General features: G+C 37.9%; 1 protein-coding gene across 2 annotated transcripts; it reads left to right on the top strand.

Annotated features, from left to right (window-relative positions):
* The first annotated feature begins 4447 nt into the window (after positions 1-4447).
* On the top strand, positions 4448-27824 carry cacng7a (calcium channel, voltage-dependent, gamma subunit 7a). 2 transcript variants are annotated; one of them, XM_077195276.1, is made up of 6 exons: positions 4448-4698; positions 9773-9968; positions 13867-13953; positions 15644-15784; positions 20751-20896; positions 25059-27824. In XM_077195276.1, exons 2-6 carry the CDS (start codon positions 9773-9775, stop codon positions 25509-25511), a joined length of 1023 nt encoding a protein of 340 aa, XP_077051391.1. In that variant the 5' UTR covers positions 4448-4698; the 3' UTR covers positions 25512-27824. The 2 variants fall into 2 exon arrangements, with proteins under 2 accessions (XP_077051391.1, XP_077051392.1); XM_077195277.1 differs by lacking the exon at positions 13867-13953 and having other exon boundaries at positions 4563-4698.

The raw sequence follows: 27824 nt of genomic DNA, 5'->3' as shown, positions 1-27824 counted from the left end.
CATCCATCCATGAAAAAAGTAATCCACAGGTCTCTGGGGGGTTAATAAAGGCCTTCTGAAGCGAAGCAATGCGTTTGTGTAAGAAAAATATCCATATTTAAAACTTTATCGACTGAAATAACTAGCTTCCGGTAGACGGCCGTACGCATTGATTTACGGCTAAAGAGTGACCCTTGACCTGACGCATTGAAGGACGTGGATAGGAAAATAGCCAAACAAAACTCCAGTCACAAATTAGTAGTCTAAAACAAGAGTTTTTAAAGAGAAATGTCAGAGGAGCTTAAGTTTGTTGCCCAGCCCTGTTTTTATTTTAACCGAGAGAGGCGTCAAAGCTTACGCTACTCCTACATGTTACGTCATACATCGTCAAGTGTTACTCTTCTGGCGTAAGTCGACTTGTGTAGGCCATCTGCCGGAAGATAGTTATATTAGTTGATAGAGTTATAAATATGGATATTTTTATTACATGAATACATCGCTTCGCTTCAGAAGGCCTTTATTCCCCCAGAGCCGTGTGGAGCACTTTTATCATGGATTGATGCATTTTGATGTCTTTAAAAAAATATACGGCCATTCACTGCCATTTTAAAGCTGGGAAGGGCCAGGACATGTTTTAATATAACTCCAATTACACATATACACCTAGGATGGCTGGAGGGTGAGTAAATCATGGGGTAATTTTCATTTTTGGGTGAACTATCCCATTAACCAACCCAACACAGAACATTTTCTGCATTTTTACACTTTCAAAAAACATCACTTAGTATGATTTAGAAGCTGTTCTCCTCATGGGGACAAAACAATTTCCCTACAAGGACAATAATTTTGCCATTTTGGACATTTTGTCTCTATAATGTAGGGTTTACCAGGACGCGCACACACACACACACACACACACACACACACACACACACACACACACACACACACACACACACACACACACACACAATGTTGACCTAAAAGTGTTAGATTTGATTTAAAGGGACAATTCACACAGAAATTAAAAATTCTGTAATTTACACACCCTTTATTTATATATTTATTTAATCATTTTCCGTACAATGAAAGGCGATGGAGTCTGTGGCAAGTGGTGCAAGGCCAAGAGCCTTGGGAATGGTGTGAGGCCAGTGGCGCGAGTGTCATGAGCGTGATCGGTGCACCACACCGGTCTCGAGTCCCACAGAGGAGCTAAAGAAGGATAACAGGAGGAATGACGACAGTGGAAGACGAGAGAAGACCAGGTCTGAGACTTTATGTTGTTGGTTTATTTTAATTATATAAGGCAAGTTGTCTAAGGGACTGTCGCTTTGTTGTTGTTTTTTTTATTATTAAAGGTACGTTCACCGTTTGCCGGTTCCTATTGCCTCCTTCCCTGGACTTGAACTTTGTTACTGTCTAAACTTGTCCAAACTAGGTTTGGACAAATTCTTCAAAATATATTTTTAGTTTAGTCATGCAGCTCTAGATGGCGCTGGCTGATAGGTCTGACATACAATCTGCAATCAATCCCTCTATTATCACAAGCTGATTGGCCTCTGCTGATTCTGCAGTGAGATTGCTTGCTCAACATTAAAATAACCTGGTTCATTGTCCACTGTAAGTGTTCAGTGTACCCTCTACCTCCCCCAGCTCCACCTGCCTAGATCTGCTACGGGATTTTGTCTATTCATTCAACAGCAGCATCTCTTACATGCTCATAGCTGCATGTCTGTGTATCTATTGGCAATAGCAAGTCCATACTTGCTCTGCAGAAGCATTATGCATAGCAGATCTTTTCCGCCAAGACCAAATACATTAACAGTTGTCATATTCAATTAACTCAATTAACTCAGTAATTAATCAATTCATATTCATTAGCATGCCAAAACTACTCAGAGAGTGTATCAAACTATTTAACTAAATCAAACTGAGTACATCAGGTTACATCAACAAATTTCAGGTTTAGATCAGGTAGAAATAATAGCCTGTGTAGGCTATTCTCCACTGTTTGGTGCATTTATTTTACTTATTCTTTCTTTCTTTCTTTCTTTCTTTCTTTTAATCACTGTCAGATAGAATAAATAGCAAAGCATAAAACATGAGAATGCTTCAGATATCTTTTGAATTATTAACCTAAAAATCTATTTTTCAACTCTATTATTGATCCTGATAGAATTGACTGAATATTAAATGTTTTACTAATACCGAGGACAAAATGTGGGTGTGTGATTGTTGGTGTATATGCAGTCTGTTTTGGTATAATCTAAATGTTTCCAAATGACAGGCTTTTGTTTTTCACCTTATGCTTCCTTGTTCAATCACACATGCAGAAATGCACATGCTCCACAAATGCCAGTGCTTCTCTGCTGCATGGAGTTAAAAGCTCAAGGCTGTGCAGTGCTGCACCATGAACCACACACAGTTTTTTTCTTTATCACATAAAGCATAAAGGTTTATCACGTACAGACACACACAGAGGTGTATACAACACAAACACACACACACACACACACACACACACACACACACACACGTGCGGCTTCGCTATATTTGTTGGGCCTCTCCATACTCCATACTGATTTTTATATTGTTCAAACTGTATTTTCTACAGTTTGAACTGTATTAACCCTACCTCTAAACCTACCCATCACAGAAAACTTTCTTTTCACAGAAATAATTAGTATGTTTATTAATCCATTACCTGCTGGCGGGTCCCCATAATGTAGGTGATCTCAGGTGTTATTATCGTTGTGGGGACATTTAGTCACTGCAACATATACCTGTACACCTAACCCTAACACACACACACACACACACACCACTCGACACACTCGCACACACCTCACTGCAGTGTTATAAACATCTGCTCATGTGCTGCAGTCTAGTGGTATCTCTTAAGTTTCCCACAGCAGAATTAGTTTTCTTTTACTGCAGTATAGTGGACATCTGACAGTACGTTATGGACCTAAACATCTGTTATTCATCACCCTTTCACATTGCATTTCATACACAAATTTGTAGTAGTTCTCATTGAGAGTTAAGGTTATAGATAATGGGCATCTAAATCCTGTTTATGTTTCTCATAGCTTTTATTATTTTTTTCTTTAAAGAAGAATAAAATGCATGTGAAAAACATTTGCACAGTAGAAAATGTTAGTAAAAAGTTATCTTAATTACCTAACCATACAGTGGAGAATATTACATTTTAAAATGTCAAAGTAGGCCTATTAATTTAATATATTTTGTACTTCATATATTTTTAAGACTGTATTTTAATGTAAAAGTATATTGTTAAAATTGTTTAATAAGTACATATTGGACATTAATTTGAACTTTAAGACATCATTTAGCACTTTTGTGCTGTCTGTGAATATCCATTTGTTTTACTGGAAAAAAAAAATCTTAATGGCTCAAATTGGTCGTTATATTAACTTTAATGACATACAGTTAGGAACTGAAACATGTAGAGTCACCCAAATGACACTGTAAATATCCGCTTCATAAAATGTTAGCAAAAATGACCTTAGTTACCTTAAAATATATTTTAAAAGACAATATATGTATTTTTAATTTAAGACCATACAAATACTTAAAGTAAAAGTATATTGTTAAAATTAAGTTTTTAGTATACAAAAGTGTGAATCTCTCTCTCTCTCTCTCTCTCTCTCTCTCTCTCTCTCACACACACACACACACACACACACACACACACACACACACACACACACATATCATATATATATATATATATATATATATATATATATATATATATATATATATATATATATATATATCTTGGTATGGTGAAGGGTGTGTCAAGATTTGGGGATATTTTAATTCCATAGGCCAAGGGAACTTTATCAGGATGGATATTATCCTGGATCCATGAAATAACTGGCCTTTAAAAATACAAATCTGCCTGACTCTATGGGAATTTAACATAGGGGCTCCTGACTTATGCACCCTGTATTTTAAGGAAGAACATTTATTTATTTATGATACATTATTCATACACAAAGAAAATTGGTGTCCTTAAAGGATTTTCCTCATTTTTCTAATTAAGGCATTAAGATCAATTTCCAAAAGATGATTTTTTATTCCTCTTTTTAGGCAACTTAGCATGGGTGTCCTAACTTATTCACATCACTGTATATCTATCTATATATATATATATATATATATATATATATATATATATATATATATATATATATATATATAACATATCTTTTTTAAGTAATTGTACTACAGAAAATGTAGTACGTTAAAGTAAGCTCGTACGCATTTTAGTTTTAAAGGACGACATTTTTGTTGTTTAGGGAACAATCTGCTAATTAAACGTTAACCGTGTACAGTATGACTCACATGCCTTCACCGACTTATGCTGACCTAAAACTAACTGTGACCTTATTGAGCCTCATCAACGTCAAACAGAAAGTCTCTCTTCTGTCATCCCATCCCCATTCAGCCAAATCACCGCAGTGCTGAAAGAGTGAGAGCGAGCGAGCGACGTGAGAGAGCGCGAGAAAGAGAGGAAGAGAACACGCGTGTGTGTGCTGTGTGTGTGCTGTGTGCGTGTGTGTGTGTGTTAGTGTGTGAAAGAGCGAGTGAGGTAGAGAGAGAAGAAAACTGCGAAATCTGTCAAGGTTTTCCAGGCGTTTGGTTATTCCTCTCGACGCCTGTGCAGCGCTGACTCGGGTCGCGTGCTGGAGGGTGAGTGCTCGTGCTCTTCTTTCTTCATGCACATTAGCTACCGTCGCTGTTTGAGTGGCGACTGATTAGACAGCATAGTTTGAAGTCGAGAGATCGATTCGTTACGGTGCTTTCGAGCCAAGTATGACAGATCCAGTCAATTCATATCCAATAGTCCTGCGGACCACGTAGCCTACAATAGTGAAACGCTGATTTATTTATTTGTTTATTTATTTATTTATTTATTTTTAACATGTGTCAATGTAACATTATTTTCTCTAATTTGCGACCAAAGTCGAAATTGTAAGATGTGAGTTTTGTATCGTTCTTTTTTTTTTTTTTTTTTTTGTCGCACTTAGCGCGAGACTCGTGGTTAGGTTAGACTATGCGCTCGTGTCGTGGACGGACTGGTGTGTGTCATGGATGTTGCTCATTTCTCTAGTGCTGACTTTGGGAACGCTACGAGAAAAGAGAGTAGGCTACTGCGGTTGTGAGGATTTGACAAGGGGTTGACACAATGTTTGTGTGTGGGATAGGATTTGCCTTCATTGGGAAGAGATAGTGAAACCTGGAATCAATAGTGGGGAACAGCTGACATAGCCTACTGTAGAAATATTCTAAATAATGTCCTAATGATATGTAGCCTAAATATGTGGAAATGTTTCTGTAAGGGTTGTGTTTAGAGGCAAGAGATAGAAAACATCATTAGCCGAGTGTAAAACAGATAAGGAAGTCCCCATGATGATTGAGTTAAAAATATAGGTGTTTGTGAGCGTCATGTTTGTCTGTATTGTAGGGACCAAATGGTTGCAAAGATAGTAAAATCGGAAATCACTTTGTGAAATGACTTTGTAGGGTCCAACTTGCTGTCCCCATGAGGAAAAACGGCTTAAAATGCTTATGTTCTAATGAAAAAAAAAAAGAAATGAAAAAAATTCTGTAAGGTTTAAAGAGGATATGGAATATCATTACCTTAATACAAAAACAAAAGAACTCTAAGGAAAGTCATGAGGACAGAGATGAGGACAAAGTGACGCGTAGAAAGGCCTAACTATTTATATATATTGATTCTGCCTTGAGTCAGGTATGATTATTTTCTACCTTCTTGTGCCTATGCTGGAATGAAAATCAGTTTGAGCTTTATGAATGGTGCTCTGTATCTTCGTGAAGTGAGTTGAAATCATGAATGTGCACATGTGAATGCATGTGCGTGTGTTATTGAAAGCTTGCACATGCGTGTAGGCCTGCATGCGTGACTGTCCTCTGAGATATTTTGGGCCAAGGTCTTTCCCCAGACCCCTTCCTTTTTTTCTCTTTCTCCCATTCCTTTTGCTCTAAATACTTGAATACCATCTTTTCATAAGCACGCATTTCTCTGTTTTCTCTACTCATTTCCTCCCACACTCTTCCCACTTGCCAGTTGGCCTAACCTTCTGACAGGGGAACATATTGCCATCTCTACAGAAAACTACACTCCCCTTGGGCTCTTGCTCCCCAGTCGAGTGGACACACCATCTGTGGAACTCCCAGTACACCACGAGGGCTGTCTTTCTAAACGTGGTCATGTCTGGCATATATTGAATGCCCTCCTACGTAAGACCTATATTGCCCAAATCCCCTGGAAGAAATAAAGGACGACTGATATTGTTCTGTTGTGCTGTAAGGCTAATAGGGGCCGATGTTTTAGATTGGTTGAGTTATGTTATAGTGTTTTTAATGGTCACAGCAGTGAGGGTTTTATTACGTTCTTTACCGGACTGCCAAATTTCCAGTCCAATGTAGATTGCAGCACTGTATACAGTTACTTTACCTTCCTATAGGATGTCAGTCTTTTTAGGTGGGCATACAAGTTTTAGATTTTTTTCCTGGATCCACACATTTTTATTTCAGTTTTTCTTGAGTGCAGTTTTGTTATACATATAATATTTTTTATACTTTGTATTTTCACAACCATTTGACAGAAATCGCTAACCCCCCAGAACCCCTTCTTGGTCAGGATTACAAAGTTTTTGTTCTGTGCGTCGCCTGATTTCAGCACCACTGTGACGGACAGCTCCCAGTTGTCTGTTTCCTCTCCCACCATGTATGCCTTGATTTGCTCTCTTTTCTCTTTTTCTCTTTCACTGAGTGACTTTCTACTCGCTTCGCCCCTCACATCATTAAAATGGGTTACATTGGTACCTGCACATTTACATTTCAATAGCTGTATCACATGACCAGCTGTTTCTGCAGAATGCACATTTTGACCACTATGATTTATTCATGTATTTTTAAAATCATCTCTATGGTAATGACCATATGCTACTTGTACACTATTCACTCATATTTAAGTAACTTAAATATTTATATTTAAATTATTAAATTATTCAAATTCAATTATTTTTAAATCATTTAAATATTTTTATTTTATTTTAATAATTTTACATTTTGGCTTTATATATATGTATGTAGGGCTGGGCAACGTTTAATTGCGATTAATCACATCCAAAATAAAAGTTTGGTTACATAATATATGTGTGTGTACTGTGTATATTTATTTTGTATATATAAATACATGTATATATTTAAGAAAAATGTGTTATTTATATTTAAAATATTTCTATTTATATAATATATATATATACAGTATATACATGCAAATATTTCTTAAATATATACATGCATATATGTGTATATATATATATATATATATCAATGATTTAACGCAATTAATCGCATCCAAAATAAAAAAAATATTATTTATATATATATATATATATATTTTTTACTGGACAATGAATACCATACCACACCATAGGTCGAGCAACACAAGCAATTTTTTAGCTTGCTAGGTGAAAATATATACTTTTTTTTGTTGACTTGCTCAGAACACTTTAGACGCTGTGCAGCGATGTCCTGGCAACCACCCACAACATCCTTGAAAGAGATTTTTCATATGCAAACTCTACACCTTCATAAAATGTACTACTATTGCAATACACATACACCGAGTACTAATGCATTCTTCAGAGAAACTTCATTATTCACCATATTATCTTTCCTGCAGCCATTGTTTCCTCACCTTTAACTTCTTCAAAGCTCCTCTTTTCTCCTCTGCTCTGTCAATGCTCTATGGATTATCTAAACCCTCACACATAAACCACCATTCACTACGAATCCTTCATTCATATCAAGCACACCCTGGGGCACCCGACACTAACTGGAGAGGATTTCACCAATAATAACCCATTATTGTGTTCTTCTCCCCCTGCCAAAAACCAAGCCTAAAAAAAATGGCTTTTTTTCCCCGGGCTTCTAATCCAGCGGCTATATGGTGCCATTCTGTGAATTAAGGAAATTATGGCTCTTCTGGAGGTATGCCAATCAAATCCTCACTCTTGTTCTAGAGCGTGAGTGCAGAACTTTGAAACAATCCAAGAGGCATTACATTGCAAAATCTTTCTGATACTATTCATGTTCTCTATTTCTTGCTTATTCTTTCTGATTCTCTCTTTACATATTTCCCTTCAAGCTTTGATGTGTCAATCTATTCATCAGATATAAAGCAATACACAGCTGTGATGTTTCACTGCTGGGTATTACCACAACCGTCAGTTATATAACCCCAAACAATGAATGTAGCTAATGATCTGTTTGTGTAATCGCCTAATTTTCAGAATACAGACCTTTTAGGGGCTAGTTGATTAATAGCTAGCATTGCGCCATGCCACATTGGGTAGTGCACAGGCTCACATGGGGTGTAGAATCTAGTTTGTGTCCCTATCTCATTCTCCCTCTCTCTCCCTTGCATTTTCCTGCTATTTCGCCTTGTTCATTATGGAAAAAGCCATACAAATAAAATAACTAATGATTTATAGTGTCTTTAACCACTCGTATAATTCTGAAGATATGTTTTACTGCACGCTTGCCCCTAATCATTTTAGTCATACACTATTTAAAGGACACTGTTTGTCCTTCATCTGTTTGTTCTGTTGGTGAGTCACACACAAGTTCAGTACTCGATGGAGGGGAATTTTTCATCAAGCCCTTCAGGCACAGCTAATATAATAATTCTTGACATATAGTTATTATAGTGCACTCTATTTGCCTTAATTGGCAAGTGGTTGATATTAAAACAAAACCCAGTAAAACAATTCATGAGTTTTCCACATGATTACCGCTTTTGCACAAATTAAGAAATAATTATTCATCGGTAAATGGTTGTTTCACCTCTTTGCAGAGATATAAGTTGTTGAACAATTTCTGAATGGTTCAAATTGAGTAGAATTATTTTATTTATATTTAATAATTACGACCACTCAAGTGACTACATAAGTTGGTTTGAAAGCAGCAACATTAGTACATACAAATTGCAGATCATTTTTCTGCTCAATTTCTCAGCTCATGGGTTCGACTACACACACACACACTCTCACATAGTGACAGGATAGAATTGCTTATATATATTTATGTTATCAGACCGATCGTTAATCTAGTTTATCTAGAACATAGTGTTCAAACGTTCAAGGTCAGTAAGAATATTTTTAATGTTTTTAAAATCTATTATGCTCACCAATGCTACATTTATTTGATCAAACATACATTCACATTTTGTAATATTATTATAATTTAAAATAATTATTTTCTACTTTGACATATTTTAAAACATAATTTATTCCAGTGATGGAAAAGCTGAATTTTCAGAAGCCATTACTCAAATCTTCAGTCTCAAATGATCCTTCAGAAATCATTCCAATATGCTGGTTTGGTGCTCAAGAAACATTTTTTATCATCAATACTGAAACCAGTTATGCAGCTTCGTATCATATAGTTCAAAGAATAGCATTTACCTGTTGTAGCATTATCAATGTGGTCACTTTTGAATAATTTAATCAAAAGTGATTAAATTGCTTAAATTTTATCCTTGTTGAGTAAAATAATTTTCTTAATGTTAGTGTATCCTAAGATCACAATATTACTAGGGTGTTCTTGTTTGACTAGGGCCAGAAACCAATAACCAAGAACACCCTTGCAACCACATAGCATAGCAAAGCCATTTATTTAATTGTGAGTTTGTATGTTTATTTATTTATGTTCTTCTCTCCCATCTTTTTAGATGAGTTCATTTAGCACCAGGGCACTGACGCTCCTGTCGTCGGTGTTTGGGGCGTGCGGGCTGCTCCTGGTTGGTGTGGCTGTGTCGACGGACTACTGGCTGTTAATGGAAGAGGGTATTGTCCTGCAGCAGAACCAGACCAATGAGGTGAAGATGGCTCTGCATTCTGGACTCTGGAGGGTCTGTTTTGTGGCTGGTAGGTACCATTACTGATAGAGCTGCATCCTCTTCTATCACCTGACCAGGGGTGCGTTTCCCCAAAGCATCATTAACCAACTATGGTCGCATGTTCCGTCATTAGCAACTTAGTTCAAAGATTTACCGTTTCCTGAAACCATAGTTCCAATGAACATTCGCATACAGCATTACAAACTTACATGGGTGGAACTACAGCTCTCGCCCTGTGGTTAGAAGCATATTTTCTTGTTAAATGACACATGGACTTAAATAGATCATGCTTTTGAGCACAATAAGCAACCTAACATTCAGTACATTCTTTGGGTCCTATCATACACCCGACGCAATGCGGAGCCAGGCGCGACGCAAGTGTTTTTTGCTAGTTTCAGCCTGACGCAGTTATCATGTTCACGTCCTGTGCCATGTTGTTTAAGTAGTAAATGCATTTGCGCCCATTTGTGCGCCCATGGGCATGCTGGTCTGAAAACGAGGTGTGTTCAGGCCGTTTGTTGACACGTTGCTATTTTGAGGCAACTGAAAAAAAAAAATTGTGCAATATTTTTTTGGTTATTTTAAAGAGCGTGTCAGTAATGTGCGCCTACAGGCGTGTCTACAACGCGCGTACACTCTGCTTATTACACACACAGGGACACAAACCAGCCAAGTATTAAAAATAAAAGCATCACAATGTAAAAGATTATTATTGTGTACATAAAGTTATGGTGGATATGGCTTGTCCCGTAGATGATCTGCTTGAGATGAGACTCCGATTGGTTTATTGCACGTTACGCCTAAAACACACGGATTACTCATTAAGAGAATAGGGACAACCCTTTTAGACCATGCGCCGGGCGCACCGACCATTTTTCCTGTCGTTAAACTAGCAAAAGTGGATTCAGATACACTCTAAGTGCATGACCATGCGCTTAGATTGTTAAAATAGGGGCCTATATCTTATATAAGTTAAATATATATACATTTTTACTCCTCCACCTGTGACAGTCCTATGTTGTTGAACCAATGTGGTTCAAACAACAGAGAGGTGCAATCATGTTACCACGGTTTCGGGGAACAGATGTGACTTGGTTATTTCTACAGTGATGCATCGTACTAGATAATCAATGAGTTACATCGTTGTATGGGAAACGCAGCCCAGTTTGTTGCTGAGACAGATGCCTGATTTAAAGCCAAATGGCAAATGTTTGTGGCGTCATGTTGTGTCAAGCATCACTTGACGATGACTCTGGCATTAGGTGTTGCTTGCATCAGGTGAATCCCTTTGCATCTTTGTATCATCAAATGGCAGTGTCATCTAAATGGTTAAGATGCAGTTTATTTGTGGGGCGTCCTGCTGTGTTAAGCAGCTGGTCTTCAGTGTCCCTGCACTGCACTGGTGTGGCATCCTATTGCATCACCCTCCCAAATCGTGCCACACATTGAAATAGGAACTAGTGAGGCTGTGTGGGAAAAACCACTGCAAGATGCCAAATCAGTAACCACATAAAATTCCTAGGCCAATAAAAGATGTGATGAAACACGCCTTTTTTAGTTGTACCTATTATGCTATTTTAAAGGTTTACATGCATTTAAGGTAAAAAAAAAAAAAAACTCACAGTGTCTGAAACGGTTCGATCAAGGATCCGGTCTCTTTAAACCCCTCCTTTCCGGAAGCTACTCTGCTCTGATTGGTCAGATGGCCCAGATTGTTGTGATTGGTCTACCGCTTACAGCACGTATCAGAAACAAAACTCCCATTGCCATCTGAATTTCAGCTCCTGATGCTTCCTCAGCGCTTTTATACACAGTTATATGTACAGTGACGATGGCGTCAGTTTTACCGTATCAATTCGATCCAACTCCTAAATCCTAAAGCCTGTTTTATGCTTCTGCGTTGAATCGACGGCGTACCCCCGCAGACCCCTCTGCGTCGCCGCGAACCCCTCCGCCGTAGCTTGACGTGCACCTCCAAAAAATTTTAACTACGCGTCGAGGCGACGCAGACCACAAGGGCTGTGATTGGTTAGATGCACCGTGATGCAACTCAACCTGACGCAGAACCATAAAACGGCCACGACGCCGTAGGAGTGACGGCGTAGCTACGCCGTGGATTTGACGCAGAACCATAATGAGGCCTTAAGTCCTCATCCTTTTGAAGTACATGCAAAGTGGATTTGCTTTTGCAGTGCAGAAAAAAGCATCTTCTCGACATGTCGACAACACAAACCAAACTCCTCCAGGCCTCAGCTACAACTACAGTGTTTAAGGGTCAAAGTAGACGTTGTTCATGGGCAGCCAATGAAGACCTGTCATTATGCTAATTTGTTGCAAACCCACTTAAGTTCATACAGGAAGTAAGACTGGAATTACTGACAATTCGTTTCAGACAGTTCAGAATCGGTTCTTTCTTTTGGGAGACAATAACTTTATTTATAATGCACTTTGATCTTTGTAGATCTTTAACCTTCAAAAAACAGCTATATACACACTACATGAAAGGTAATATCCGAGTTAGCATAATGGGGGAACTTTAAGGAAAAGACCTTTTATTTTTTTGTGTTGCAATTGTATATGTTGCTTTGCATCGCATGTTGGTTTGTTTTCATGACACTGACAGGAAGTGCTGAGGTGGACTGAAACGATGCCACACCAGCTGGTGGCAAATGGCTGACTAAGAGAAGTGTGAGGATGATGTCACCTTGTTTCTAGCTTAACCAGTTCTGGTATTTAGTTTGCCTGTATGGGTGTTTGACAAATCACTACAGGAAGACTTTTGCCCATTAGGTGTGTTGTGTGAATAATTTGCACTCTTTTCATGCACTCTAGAGATTATATGATTTATGTGTTTAAAAATGATCTTTTATATGTGTGTGTGCCGACAGGGAGGTCTAATGTGCCCTTCTTTCATGCACATTATGCAGAAGCGTCATGCCCATTTAGTGCCTCTTCGGATTTTTTTTTTGTGTTAAGTGGATTTTAAATAATAAAATGATTTAAGATAATTAAAATGATTGTAGGTTAAAATAGTTTGCTAAAACATGTTTTCAAACTTGAGGCCACAAAGGGGTGCTAGGTGGTCTGCGAAAATTTGAGAGAAAAACATATTTTAGCAATGTCAATGTACATGTGTGTTTTTAAGATTTTTAATTAAATATGTCTATTAAATCTATTGATTTATATTTACTATATTTGATTATATCTTATTCTGCTTATCAAAGACTGGCCAAAAGTCATAAAATAAATCATGCTTATTTTAACATTTTGACCCTTTTTTAACAATAAGAAAAAAGTAATCTGCATATAAAGAGAAATTATTATTTCAATTCTTTAGCTGGCAAAATATTTGCCTTCTCTCACAAAAATATTGTGTTACCCCCAAATGTTCGCATTCGCTCGCAAAAGTACAGATATAGTTTTCCCTCCCTGCTCATATTATTTCCTTCACAAGTGTTTTGTGAGCAAATGCAAAGTTAAAAAAATATATATATATAATTTTTGCCCCATCCAATTTTTTTTCAAACTATCACCATGTCCATTTAAGTGCTCTGTAACAATATGCTGTAAACCTATTTGCCAGGTAATATTTTACAAATAATTTATGCCGGTTATTTAAATTAGTTTTTTTTTCTTACAAAATGCATACATGAAATTTTTTAGCAGCCTTTAAAAAACTGCATGATGCTTCTGACTATAAGTGCAGTTTATACATGTAATGCATGTCAGTTTTTTCGCCTCTCTTCTTAGTGTTTGAACCAAAATCATTGCTGTGTTTCTTTCTGTTTGTCCCTGTCTCCCCTACTGTCATTGTCAATCTCTGTCCCGCTCTGCCTGTACACCCTCTCTCTGTCTCTCTTTGTGTCCCTGTCTCTCTTTGTTCCCCTGTCTCTCTCTCTTTCTCTCTGTCTCTCTTTCTATCTCAGGGCCAGAGAAGGGGAGATGTGTGGCATCTGAATACTTCACCGAGCCAGAAATAGAGATCACTACTGAGAACACAGCCAATATACTGAGTAAGTAAAATGAATGCACTTATTGTGTATAAATACACTTGGAAAAACAACGGTTTGAGTGCAAGATGTTAAATTCAATATAGTTCCTCTAAAGTGCTGTAAAAGAGAATGTTCAATCATTGAATTGTATTCTGTAATTGGATGTATACAAACAATCCTGGGCATGACCTTTTTGTTTAGAAAAATCTAGATTTTAGGCTAAAATGTATAGAGAGCATATATTATATTATTGTCACATTATATTATTGTCACGTTACACTGGTCAAATAGCACGACTAAGGAGATATACTTAAATAGGTTTTCTTCAAAATACTCGAGACACAGGAATACCCAGGAGAAAACACACTAGACTTCCACATACACATTAACGAGAACAGATAACTATAAACTGAAACAGAGGGATATAAAAACTAAGGAATCAAAACAAACGAAGAAATAAGCAAAGGGAACTAGATGAACAGAATCTAATCAATGATTAACGACAAACAATCTAGAGAGTATTTTGAACACAGGCAAAAGAGAACGGAGCAGACAGTGAAAGCAAAACTAAAACAGAACAAAGGATATACACATTACAATTATTAGATTACATTACATTGTATTTTTACAGTAAGTGCTATAACAAGTAGTTTTATTGTATTATTGATAATTGCTTAAATGTTTAAGCATTTTAATCACCTTTTAGTTTATTATCAAATATCTTTTGATGTCACCATCATTTTTAAACGTACAATTTAAAGCGTTTCTGTATAATATTAGCCAATTAAACCAAAATGCTTAATAATTATACAAAAAATAGTATTATATTATATTATATTTCTGTCACGATTAGCCACGCACTCCCTGGGTGATTACGGACTCCATTTCCCATCATGCATCTCCCTGGACTGATTACACCATACACCTGCACTGTACTGATTACACACACATTTGCACCTCATGTTCAAACACTCATTTAAGCCACACTCACACAACATCCCCACGCTCCACGGTCCAGGTCCGCCCACGACCCAGGTCTGCCATTGCAATGCCCTGGTCCCGTTCCCCTGCATGGACCTGGACCTGGACCGTGGAGCGTGGGATATCAGGGCAGGCAGCAAACAAACAGGATACAGGAACCAGGCAGAAGATCAGGAACAGACAAGGTCACAACAGGCAGGTAAACACATGGAAAAATGCTTGGAAATGTTCGCAGCAGCAAAACAAGACTTCGCCCAGAGTGTTTTGGTAGTGTGGCTTAAATTAGTGTTTGAACATGAGGTGCAGGTGTGTGTGTAATCAGCCTAATCGTGAAAATTATATTATATTATATATTCTAAGCATTATAATCAAATTTTAGTTTAGTTTATTAGTTATTTGGTTTATTTTTTTCAGTCTGTATGGAAATACTTTCTTTGATGCTAAATGCTTTTTGAATTGAACAATTTAAAATGTTTCAATATAATATGAGGCCATAAAATGCATACACATTTTACAAATACACACACACACACACACACACACACACACACAAATATATATACAATGCCCTCCACTAATACTAATAATACTAGTAATAAAAGTCCCCCTGGTCTGCTAAAATGTTTTAAATATGAATGGTAATATACTTTGAATGGGCACTATATATATACATATATGCTGTATATACTTTATATATATTTGTTCTGTCCTTTTCTCTTTGCTCTGTTAGAAATGGTGAGGACGGCCACCCCCTTCCCGATGGTCTCACTCCTCTTTGTCTTCACGGCCTTTGTCATAAGCAACATCGGCCACATCCGTCCTCAGCGCACCATCCTGGCCTTCGTCTCTGGAATCTTCTTCATCTTATCAGGTAAGTTGTGTGTACTTTATTATATGAGAATACAATGTATGAAAATCTGCTCAAAACCCATCAGCCTATAGTTGTGTATCCTCTTACATATGAGATTCTGTTTATTGATATCCAGTTTCAGTGGTGAGCCTGGTAATTCTCCACAACTCCGTCCGAAATCAGGCTGAGAATCCCACTGAGAGCTTTGCATATTTAATAAATGGTGTTCCTGATATCCATCTATGGTAATGTGCGATTCACAATATCCATTAAATGGTCCTTTTTCTCACAAACAGTAATTAATAAGAGAGGTCTCTCTGATCCAGTCGACAGAGCACTGCCTAACAGCTGTCATTTGCACTCGGGTAATAGAAACAGATTATCAAGAATCTGTGTTTAGATTTGACTAATTTGCATGTAAAGTATGTCCTAAAACAGATCTGGTGTTCATTAATGCTCTGAAAGAAATCTTTATTGAAGCATTACTCTAAATACAACATCACCAATATATAAAGAATGATACTGCAAGGCTGTATTGATACCAGAAGAATAATTCAGTATAATTGCCAATTTTCTCAAGTTGTACCAGGACATTCAGACTGTAGTGAGGAATTGTGACTTTCACAATACTCCGTGTGGCTTGAAGACAGCTATATGGCAGAACTATATCAGTTGATTGTATCAGTTGCCTGCTGACAGCTGTACAAATCAGCCTGCAGGAACAGATTTCCCATAATGGTTTAGAAAGCTTGTGTTTGAACAGTGCTAGAATACTGGAACAGGACATGTTTTTGAACAGCTCTCTGGAATACTTGATTCTGATTTTGGAATACTGCATGTAGTCATATATTTTTGGATAATTATCTGTGTAATAGTAATATCTGTATAATGACAATAAATGTTCATCGACAAGCTTTTTTACCATGAATAAGACGAGACAACAATAAGGTCATTAAATGATAACTGTGATTGTATGAACATGCAATATCGTTGACGAAAAAAAAAAGACGAGACTAAAATGTAGTTTAAAAAATAAAAACATTACCAAAATCTCTTATTTTGGTTGAACCCCCCCCCCAAAATATTACTGTTGCTGTACAAGCCTCTACTACAAGCTTTCATGTTTGCGGTTGCCAGATGTCAAGAGTGTAAATCCGCCAATCAGAGCTTTTCTGTTAAAAGGATTCATTTTCTGCCCATTTTTTTACTTAAAGGGATAGTTTACCCAAAAATTCTGTCATTAATCACTCACCCTCATCTCATGTCGTTCCGAACCCGTAAGTCTTTCATTCATCTTCGGAACACAAATGAAGATCTTGTTGATGAAATCTGAGAGCTTTCTGTCCCTCCGTTGACATGCGCAACTAGCACTTTGACGCTTAAATAAAGTTCGTAAAGACATCGTAAAACTAATCCATATGAATTGAAAATTGTTTAGTCCAAACTTTTTTCAAAGAGACTCAATCACTTTATATGATGAACAGATTTTTTTTTTTAATTCACATTTAAACATTGATCAGCGAACATATAATAGAATCTCAACTGAACCTGCTTGACACACAAGAACAAACCTCATTGGTTCTTGAGGAAGCTCAAACATAACACACGAGAATGAACCTCATTGGTTCTCGCACATTCCTTTCATTGACTAAAATGCCCAGACATTTAGGCCTTGTTTCACAGACAAGGCTTAGATTAAGCCAGGATTAGACCTTAGTTTAATTGGCGAATTTAAGTAGCTTTTATAAACATACCTTAGAAAAAAATATTTCCGATGTGCATCTTGAGACAATTTATTTGCACAATTTATTTATAAGATATGCCAGTGCAAGTTGCTTTCAGTTAGAACAGCTCAAAAATGCATTTTAGTCTGGGACTACACTGTAGGCTTTAACCTTGTCTGTAAAACTGGGTATTAGTTGACTAAAACTTGACCTAAAAACAGGACAAGGATGAATAAATATGATAGAAACTAAGAAGTATATTTGACACAGGACATTAAAAAATGGCAGACAAAATTAACACTACTGTGTAATTGATCGTTGTCCCAGGCTATCAATTTTCCTTTGCTTGTTTCATGTCTCTCATATCACTCCATGGTCTCATCTCAAATAATAAAATAGTTTTAAATAACTTAAATGAACTTCATACAGAATGCAGAAGTGTTTTTTTTTTTTTTACTATGATTTTAAAGTTTTTAAAGTCTTGATGAAGCTTCCAAACTTTTTTTCATTAAAAGAAACTATATAATTCAGTGTGAATCCCAAAACAAACTAAGACATTTGATGTCAGTTTTTATTTTATTTTAAATAAGTTATTTAAATAATTAGAATATTAAATTTGTGTATTATTTAAATTTATTTTCAATAATTGTTTGTAATAATCAGGAATAATCTTTTGAGTTTTCTATTTTACAAAAAGTCCTCAAATGTATCTGTCAGGGTTGTGCAGGTAACTGAAGACGAGGACAGAATGAGCTCAATGAAGATGCTTTATTCATTAACTTAACTATCAAAAACCAAAAGAGAAAACATTCCAGGACTTCAAGAAACACAACCATACAAGGACGACGATCAACAAACAATGAGGGAAAACACAGGGCTTAAATGAACAGGGACTAATAGGATAATTAACAGAACACAGGTGAAGGGAATTACTAATTAGACAGCGGGAAAACTAACAGGACTGAACCAAAATCACAAAGACAGGGGGAACCAAGATCACAAAACAGATCTAAACACACTGAAACGTGACAGTATCACAGTTTCCACAAAAATATTAAGCAGCACAGCTGTTTTCAACATTGATAATAAATGTTCTTGAGCAGCAACTCAGAATATTAGAATGATTTTTGAAGGATCATGTGACACTGAATACTGGAGTAATGATACTGGAAATTCAGCTTTTCCATCACAGGTATAATTTTTTTTAAAATATATATTCAAATAGAAAACAGTTATTTGAAATTGTAATAATATTTCACAATTTTAAACATTATTATATTGTGTGTTTACTGTATTTTTGTTTAAATAAATGAAACCTTGGTAAGCAAAAGAGACTTTAAAAAAAAAATCTTACCAATCTCAAATTTTGAACGATAGTGTACATTGTTTTATTGATCATTGACCGAGGTAACTGATTTCCTACATGGCTTTGCTAATTTCCCATCACTCCATCGTCTCTATCTTTTCACATAATACAGTAATTTCAGCTTAATAACCTAGAGCTGAAATATCTGTATTTACAATACAGCTTAGTTTATCACTTATTGCTTAATTGCAGCACTCGATTTGCACATCTACGCGATACCATTTACACTCCAATCAAAACAATCAACATTTGCTAATGAGAATACAGTAAATCATTGAGTGGCTGTTAAAATCTAATTTGCCTCACCGCCTTCATTAGATGTCAGGAAATGAACAAAGAGGCAAAAGCAAAGAGTCAGCAGCAGTGGAGAATCAGCTCGCCCCCCAATCGTTTGCATAGGGGGTGGGGCATAGTCCGGTCAACATGTACCATGTGTTGCAGCCGATGTGGCTCTAATGCATGCACTACTGCAATTTAACAATAATAGATTTTGTAATGCAGGAGAAAATACGACTGCAGATTCCTGTGGCATCCGCTCAGCTCTGTGTCGTGTAGCACTGCATCAGGTGCTAATGTTACATTTAGCTCAGCATTTTGTACTACAGAATTATTAATAAAGCACAAGACACCACAACAGCGCTGTTGCAAAGTGCTGAACACAGATATGCACAACGCTGCAAAAAAACAAAACACAGACTGTGATGTTCTAGACTGTAGTATAGAGTAGTTTACCATTGTATAGAAACCGGTACTACAGTATATCCAGTATGAATAGTCTTTACTCATCTTGCTTGGTTGTCCTGAAATATATGCCCTGATGTGACATAGCAGTTTAACATCCAATCTCTTGCATTTCTAATTTGAAAAGGAAATATGTATGCACATTCCTTGTCGATATTAGCAGCATAGACAGCTGGCAGTGACAGACTGCGATAATATGTTTGATTATGCCGGAGGCTTTTCCTTACCGCTCTTGCTCTTGCTCTTGCTCTTGCTCTTGCTCTCTCTCTCTCTCTCTAGTGCGATCCACAATTACCGCAGTAGAGCTTTCTCCATCATAACACAGCAAAATTTGAGCACACTATAAATGTTAATGTCTCCTGTTATGACAGGTTGCATGTTGGTGGGCTGCTTTACCGCTCACTCTCCGCATATAGCTTTCGGGAAGAAAACCGTGTTGACTGTATAATACGGTAATAGGAAAACACTGCAGTAATAACAACACTTTTACTTTGGTGTTTACAAGGCATATTTGCTTCTTTCATTTGCCATTTACATTAAAAGCTTTTAGTCTCCTTTGTGTGTATAAAATAGTTTCTCGCATTCAAAAAAACACTTCACACCATATACACAATACCTTATCATGGCAACAACATTATTTCATTGCTAAGTACTGTAACAACGTATGCATTGCTAGTACCCCAATTCTTTCCCAAAGACTTTAGTCCCAGTACGTAACCACTTTGCGACCACACAGAGCAAACTAACAACCACATAGCAGTACACACAAAAAAAAACATTTAAAACACAGCAGTTGCAAATTTTGCATCTGCAAGCACCACTGACATTTTCTTTATAAAATGTTTCCTACAAAAAAAGAAAAGAATAAAAGGTGGTTTGCTGGTCTTAGAGGGCCTGGCAAGGCTCAGAGACCAACGTAAACTAGCTAAGACTAGCTTAAACCATCTAAGACCAGCAAACCAGAGACAGGTCAGGCTAGTGTTTTGACTGCAGTCCAGCTAAACACAAGCTAGGCCAGGCTGGGAAACCATCTTAAACAAGCTTTTTCAGGAGGGTTGTTTCCAATCTTTCTACTTTACTGGGTTTTTTTATGCACGATTGATCCTTTTTTCAGCCGTGATTTACTACCTTTATCCTCTTTCACTCTCTTTCTCAGGTTTGAGCTTAGTGGTCGGTTTGGTGCTGTATATCTCCAGTATCAACGATGAAGTGATGAACAGGCCTCGAGAGCCCGAGCAGTTCTTTCACTACCACTACGGCTGGTCGTTTGCCTTTGCTGCCAGCTCCTTCCTGCTCAAAGAGGTCAGTCACAGAGACCAGCTACTGTTAACACTTGAGCTGACTGCGTGTGTACTCTTATCAGAGAGCTCAGTTCATTAATATGCAGCTGTGTTAACAGCTTTCTCTGCTAAACCAACAAATCTGCCCTCATCAGTATGCATTAATTTTAGCCTAGCTTTTGCGGGGGTAAAGGCTACACATTTCCGTCATGCTGCATATATGCTAATTCAGTAAGTTCAGTGCAGCAATTTGTAAATGTCAGCATCTAGTGTCTGCAGTAACCTGAACTCATATTCATATGATGTGTATGCATAGACAGTGGGGTCCAAAAGTATGAGATCATACAAAAAAAAACACTAATTCAAATTTAAACATGGTAATAAAGTTTTAAACTGAAATTCAAAATAGAAGCATTTTTACTTGTAGTCTCAGACCCTCTTATAAATGCATACTACTAGTTCCATCACAAACTAAACCCCCCCCCCCCCCATCCATCTTATTACTAACAAACATCAAAAATACAATGAGTCCAACAACAGAGGACGGTGGGAGGGGGCTTAGGTTGGGGACACAGGGCAGGCACAGACAACTAAAGGATCTAAGGAGGAGCAGACAACAGGAAGAGCAAGGGAAGAGATGACGTAGGCAGAAGCCAAGGAGGAGAAAGCAGGAGTAGGAGTCAGGGCGGAATCCCCAGCCAGAATCACAGAATGTAAACCCACAGCGGAGTCGAGGGACGGAGGAGCCATGGTGGAGACTTAGTAGGTGGAACCAGGGAAACGACCGACCTAGACAGAGCCAATAGTGATGAAGACCCAGATGGAGCCGAACAAGGTCCAGCAGGTCTTGGAGCACAAGGCGGACTAGCGGCCAAGGCGAAGCCAGGGTGCCGGTAGACTGAGGTCTAGCCGGGAGGAAGGCAGAGGCAAAGGGCTGGAGGGATGAGTCGTAGACGAGGGCCCAGAAGTCCATGGCGAAGGCAGAGCGTCGAATGACGAAGGCGTCGCAGGAGGGACGGGGAAGCCTGGTGGAGCCGTAGGGATGACGGTCCCAGTTGGAGCTGAGGGGAAGAGGATTGTGCCGACAGGTTGATGGGCAGAGGTGGAGTTGCAGGCTCTGAGGTTCTAGGTAGAAAAATAGGTCGGCAGTCCAGGGTTGAGCTGACAAACGATCAGCCCGAGGCGGATACACAATGCACCAAGCGGACACCATAGGAGGAGATGAAGGGCTGATGAGATGCAGTGAGAAAAGGGCTGAAGGACTGGGCAGTGCAGACAGAGGGTTAATAAACGGCTGAAATGGAACAGGCAGACATCACAGGAACGGCCTCCTTGGCCGACACAGAACAGACAGAATTTTTAGGAACGACTCTCTAAGCCGACTCATAAAAGCCAGAGGAGGTGGGAGTGGAAGGCAGGGCGGGAACATCTAAGACATCAATAACAGTGCTGGGCAACAAAACAGGCTTGGTGCAGGGCAAAGGAACAGGCATTGTGCTCTTTTCATACTCCTCAAACGACATAAGGGGTTCTGAGTTCAGCGCACTTATTTCCGCATTTGTTGAAAGGGATAGGGCTCCATCCCATTCCACTAGTATCCCCTCTGTGACGGACGATGTTGTCGGCTCACACACCAGGGGGCCTCATTTATAACCTGAGTACGCACAAAACAGGCCCTGAAAGAGGCGTATGCCACTTCCCACGCATAAGTTGTGATTTATAAAAACAAACTTGATGGCAAAATTTGCGCACCTGCACGCAAACTCTGACCCATGCGTAAGAACGTTTTGGAGATGGAGCAGTTTGGCGACACCGATGGTGAGCTGTCTTTTTGGTCACTTTTAGAGGGAAAATTGAAAGAAAATAATACATATACAGAAAGATAATGCAAATATAATTTCACTCACCAAGCCTATCACTTGAAGCAAATATCCATCCCTTCTTAAATGTCCGCGCCAGCGAGCGCGTTGGGCCGTTTAGTGAAACTGACGCATAGGCCTATAGGCCATAAGTAAAACCGTAAATCTTCATTATGAGTCCTAATAAATATTAAGATTAAATAAGCCATTCTCATTAATGGAGTTAAACACTTTGATTAGCCTACACAAAATCATTACTGAGAAGTTACAACATTTTGTATAATCAGTAAATATAAATATTTGTAGTGGATGCGATGCACTTTTCCTGTGGCATGCTGTTTTAATGTTTTAACTACAAAAATAATTGCTTAGTTATCATGATAATAGCAGATTGTCTGAGAAAATATTTACGTGCAAATAATGTACAACAAGGCCTATCTGTTTCCTTTAAAAATATAAATCAATTAAAAATACTATTTGGCCAGTGGAACAGATTGAGAAAAACTTTCTCTGAAATGTATTTTATACTGTTTGATTTATTTATTCAAAAACAAGGCAAGGATAGGCTACTAGCACATCCATTTCATATTTTCCTAATGTCTTGTACCGTTAATTGTGGTATCACGTGGATGAATAAGCATATGCAAATGATATGCAGATGAGGATATGCATTGTAAAACTAGGCGTTGTAAGCTCCATATATGGATATTTCAGAGAGGAGACGCATATGCGCACAATCTTCCGCTGTCTGGGATTTATAAAGGGAATTTAGCGCAGGTTCTGGTGTACACATGGTTTTATAAGACTGAATATTTTTTGTCGTACGCCATTTTTGGCTTTCGGCGCACGTACACTTTTAGTTAGGATCCTATGCAAAGTTTTATAGCTGAGACCCCTGGTCAGACGCGTTGGGCTCAGGCTCTGCGGAGATAAGGCTCAAGTGTCGGCTCTGTCTCTGACATCGTAGCAGGCTCAGGCTATTTGTCTGTGGTGGGCTCTTTTTGTCTGCTGGGTTGGTCGCTGTGGGTGACACAAAGTGTACGGAATGGACTGTTGTGTTTTGATCCTAAATCTCGCCGATGGTAAAGGGGGACCCACAGTGAAACAGGACCCAGTCCACACGCCTGAAATCTCCCTCGAGGTCCGTCGCTCATCATCATCGTAGTGTACTAGATGGACAAAGTCTAAAAATTCCTCTAGGCGTCTCTTGAGGGAGCAGAGGAGGATACGTCCTGCCGCTAGATCCATGTGTTGGTCTGTCCTTCTGTCACACACGGTTGCAGCAATGAATGAAAAGGAGCTGGAAATGCAGCAGTTAGTGTTTAATAAAAAAATCTAAAATAACAACAGTACTCCGGGTATATAACCGGTAACACATGCAAGATCTGACAATGAACAGAACAAACATAGTTTAAATACACAGAAACTAATTAACGAAATTACATTAGGTGTAAATCAATGAACAACCGTGGAAACATAAAAAAGGAAAGACCCCTGGTCTTTAGTAAACTGAACTAAAACCCACCCAAAACAGAAACAAACACAGATTTTAAAACCGCTGCTTAAATTTTTTTGAAAACCTTGATAAGCTACATGATTTTTTTCAGGATTATTTGATGAATAGAAAGTTCAAAAGAATAGTAAGTATTTGAAATAGAAATATCTAGAAACTTATTTACAGTCACTATGCATCCTTGCTGAATAAAAAGCAAGCAATTTTTTTTTCTTACTTACCCCAAACTTTTGAACAGCAGTGTACAAAAGTAAAATGTTTACTTCATGCCATCATGTGTTATATGGAATTAGCGTCGGCATTCAGCTTAATGGCAGTTGATATGCTTTGCCATCTAGTCGTATAGACACTCATTACACTCATTATAATCGAGCACTGGTAAAACATCTTATATAATTAACTATTTGTGATCGATATTTGTTCTTGCAAAATAAAATAAAAAATGTAATGCATAAAACTACATGAATACATTAGTTTTGAATAGCTTTTAATGCAAAAAGATGATTTTGCCCCCAGATGGTGTAGTCACGGCTAACTGGGTCATGTCAAGCAGCCAAACCTTGACCCCTTGGGTGGAGAGCACTTTTAATTGGCAATTTTTCTGATTTAAAAGACAAGAAAAGAAAAGCACAAGCTTAATCCTTTACACTTTGTAGATTTTATTTTTATTTTGCATAGGACTTTCACAGAGAAATGTGCCATTTCTCAGAACATCTATTTGCAGTGATAGCAGTTGGGTTGTAGGAACATTTTATCCGTGATAATCCGTGAATTTAAAAATAACTGAATAACAAGTGATTTTGTCTTTCTAGGGTGCTGGGGTCATGTCTGTTTATCTCTTCATGAAACGTTACGCAGAGGAGGAGATGTACCGGCCCCACCCTGCGCTGTATCGCCCCCGTCTGTCTGAATGCAGTGACTACAGCGGCCAGTACCTGCACCCCGACTCGTGGCCTCCTCCTCAGCGCGGACGCAGCGGCTCCGAGGTGTCCAGCGACATCTCCATTCAGCTCAACCAGGCCCCACTGCCTCCGCCAAAAAGCAGTGGGCCCTCCAATCCGCCCTCTTCCTCGGGCCCCTCCTCCGGGGCCAGCTATCACCTCCCACCTGCTTCTTCCTCCTCTTCCTCTTCCTATCCTCACACCTTACACTCCTCCCATTCTGGTGGCCACGCCCCTCAGTCCCTCCCAATGGCCACACCCCCATCTGCTGTCCCGCCCCCTCGCTACCACGCACATATGCGTATGAGCGCCTCCCCGTGTTAGAGATTCCTCTGTATGCGATACCTAAACAGAAATATGTGCATAACATTAGGTACAAGGATCACCGGGGCTTTTAGTACTCCAGAGACTACGGGAGAAAAATGGAGAAAAGGGTGCTAAGTTGAAAAGAGGTAGACGAGGAAGCACTTCACTTACAATTCTGTGCCTGAATGATGTTTTAACAGATTTTTAGAGCGAGAATGATAAGTGAGGGAATAGCATTTATACATTTAGAAAGAATGTATTGAGGAGGAAGAAAATAGGGAAAAAGTACAAAATACTAGCTTGCTGAAAATAGTGGAGAACAGTTGTATACATATTTAAATTTGTATGTAAAATGTCTAAATCTTATTGTAGATCATAACAGCATTTTTCATCCACTCATTCCTCATATATCATCAGCATCATGAGGCTATTTCTTCAAATCTTGTTTATACAAAAGCAAAAAGACACGAATGTGCCACAAAGGTGGCGGATTTCTTTAAATGATGGTGTGGCAGATTTATTTCAGCGCTCAAGATGCATAATTTCTGTACATAATGTATCAAGAGCAGTAGTCATCTAGTGTAGTCCAACATATTTACCTGTGTTTTATCATGTGGGCAAAGGTGCAGGGGGCCCGATTGGTCCTTTACTATCAATTTGTAATATTTTTAGATTTGTACATCAGGGTAGACGTTCTACAAAGCTGGCTGATGTTTCCTTACTGGGATGTTGTACGCTTGGCCCCACGGCCCTTAATATGCCTTGTTTTCTTGTGCTCTCATGTAAAAAATAAAAAAAAAAACAGAAAAAAGTTTAGCAGTGATATAGCACGGTACAAAAAGGAAACGTTTGAACATATTAAACATATTTACCATCACCTAGAATGGAGGCTGACTCCTATATGAATGCCAGAGATTTACTCTCCTTCACTTAAAAATGCAGCCGTTACTTCTCTTTTATTATTAATATTATCACTACAACTATTCATTGAAATGTTTATTATACAAAATGAATTGTAAACGTGTTATATTACAACAGAAGCTATTGTATATCAGTCCTGTGCGTGTTGCATCAGTGTTACAGAGATCATGTTTTAGAGTAATATGGGTTAATGAAAAATAAGAACAGAAATCATCATGAGGAAGCCTTCAATAGCACAAAGCTAAGGTTTAGTTTTCCACCATGAGTGAATGGTTGTTCTGCCCCTGGTATCTTGCGCCATCTTCAGGTCAAGCATTAATAGTGCATCAAAACAAGCAGTGAAGTATTAGCTACAGTATATGAAATCTGTATTCGATTCATTGACTAAAATGAGGCAGATGAGTCAGCATGTCCATACCTGCGGATGCTGCATCGACTGAGCAATGCAGTAAAGACAATTTGTACAGTATGATTATTATACCACCAAATCTCTTTCCCTAATCCATAAACATTGACCTTTGTAGAAAATATCCATAAATAACTAATAAATATTATCATAATTATCTGTTATGCCCTATATTTTAATGCTCAAAAGCTTGAAATATTTTCCAGAGAGTTATATCTGATAGAGTTCATTATTGTGTGTAAATATTATAAACATAAATAGTTATGAAATATAAATAGTTATAAAGAACAGGACTGGCTCCTGCTGGATAGTAAAGAAATACATATAATATACATTTATAGTATAGCCATATTACAAGTGAAATATGCAGAAGTGAAAGTATGATATATGGAAAATTAAAAGAGCGAGAGGAATGATTTTTGATCCTAATATTTATTCAAGCAATGCCGATGGTACAAATTTAGCCTGCTTTTAAGTCTCAAGCGTGTAAACAACTGTTTTTGTTTCTCGTCTTTTGCTAATAATTGCGTTATAATGATCTTTCTGTTCTCACTGTTCCAGTTGACATTTTGACATTTGTTGTTGCTGTCTATGCTGAGGGTCTGGCTTATAAATATGTATGTACCATTTTGCATGAAATTTTTTCATCTTCACACCCTTTTCCTCATTGTTTTTTTTTTTCATCCCTGTGGGCTGTCCTTTGTCTTGATTTGTCTCTCTCAAAGTCCCACTAAGCTAAAGCTGCCTCTCTCATTTGACATGTCTTTTCCTCTTTTACCCCTCATTTCTCTCTCTTCTCTCTCTCAACCTTCCAGGCTTTAGTTTTCTGTTTTTCAGTTATCAGTTTTGCATGCCTTTCATTCCATAATGCCAAAGCAATTGTGCCTGATACTTAAGATGATGATGACAGTTATTATTATTATTACTATTATTATTATTAAAACTGTGGCATTTCTTCTTTGTAACCTGGAATTTGCTAAATAAAACTTAAGAAACTGAAAAAA

This window comes from Siphateles boraxobius, unplaced genomic scaffold (genome assembly GCF_051911475.1).
Source record: "Siphateles boraxobius isolate OS27281-9 unplaced genomic scaffold, OSU_SipBor_1 33, whole genome shotgun sequence".
In the NCBI taxonomy this organism is placed as follows: domain Eukaryota; kingdom Metazoa; phylum Chordata; class Actinopteri; order Cypriniformes; family Leuciscidae; genus Siphateles; species Siphateles boraxobius.
The sequence above is the reverse complement of the archived record's forward strand: the minus strand, read 5'-3'. Positions and strand labels throughout refer to the sequence as shown.

Bases quoted from the DNA above. Each gene is read 5' to 3' on its own strand.
- cacng7a (XM_077195276.1), top strand. From the start codon at position 9,773: ATGAGTTCATTTAGCACCAGGGCACTGACGCTCCTGTCGTCGGTGTTT. The intron at 9,969-13,866 runs GTAGGTACCATT...TTTCTATCTCAG, and splicing joins GAGGGTCTGTTTTGTGGCTG to GGCCAGAGAAGGGGAGATGT. The intron at 13,954-15,643 runs GTAAGTAAAATG...TTGCTCTGTTAG, and splicing joins GAACACAGCCAATATACTGA to AAATGGTGAGGACGGCCACC.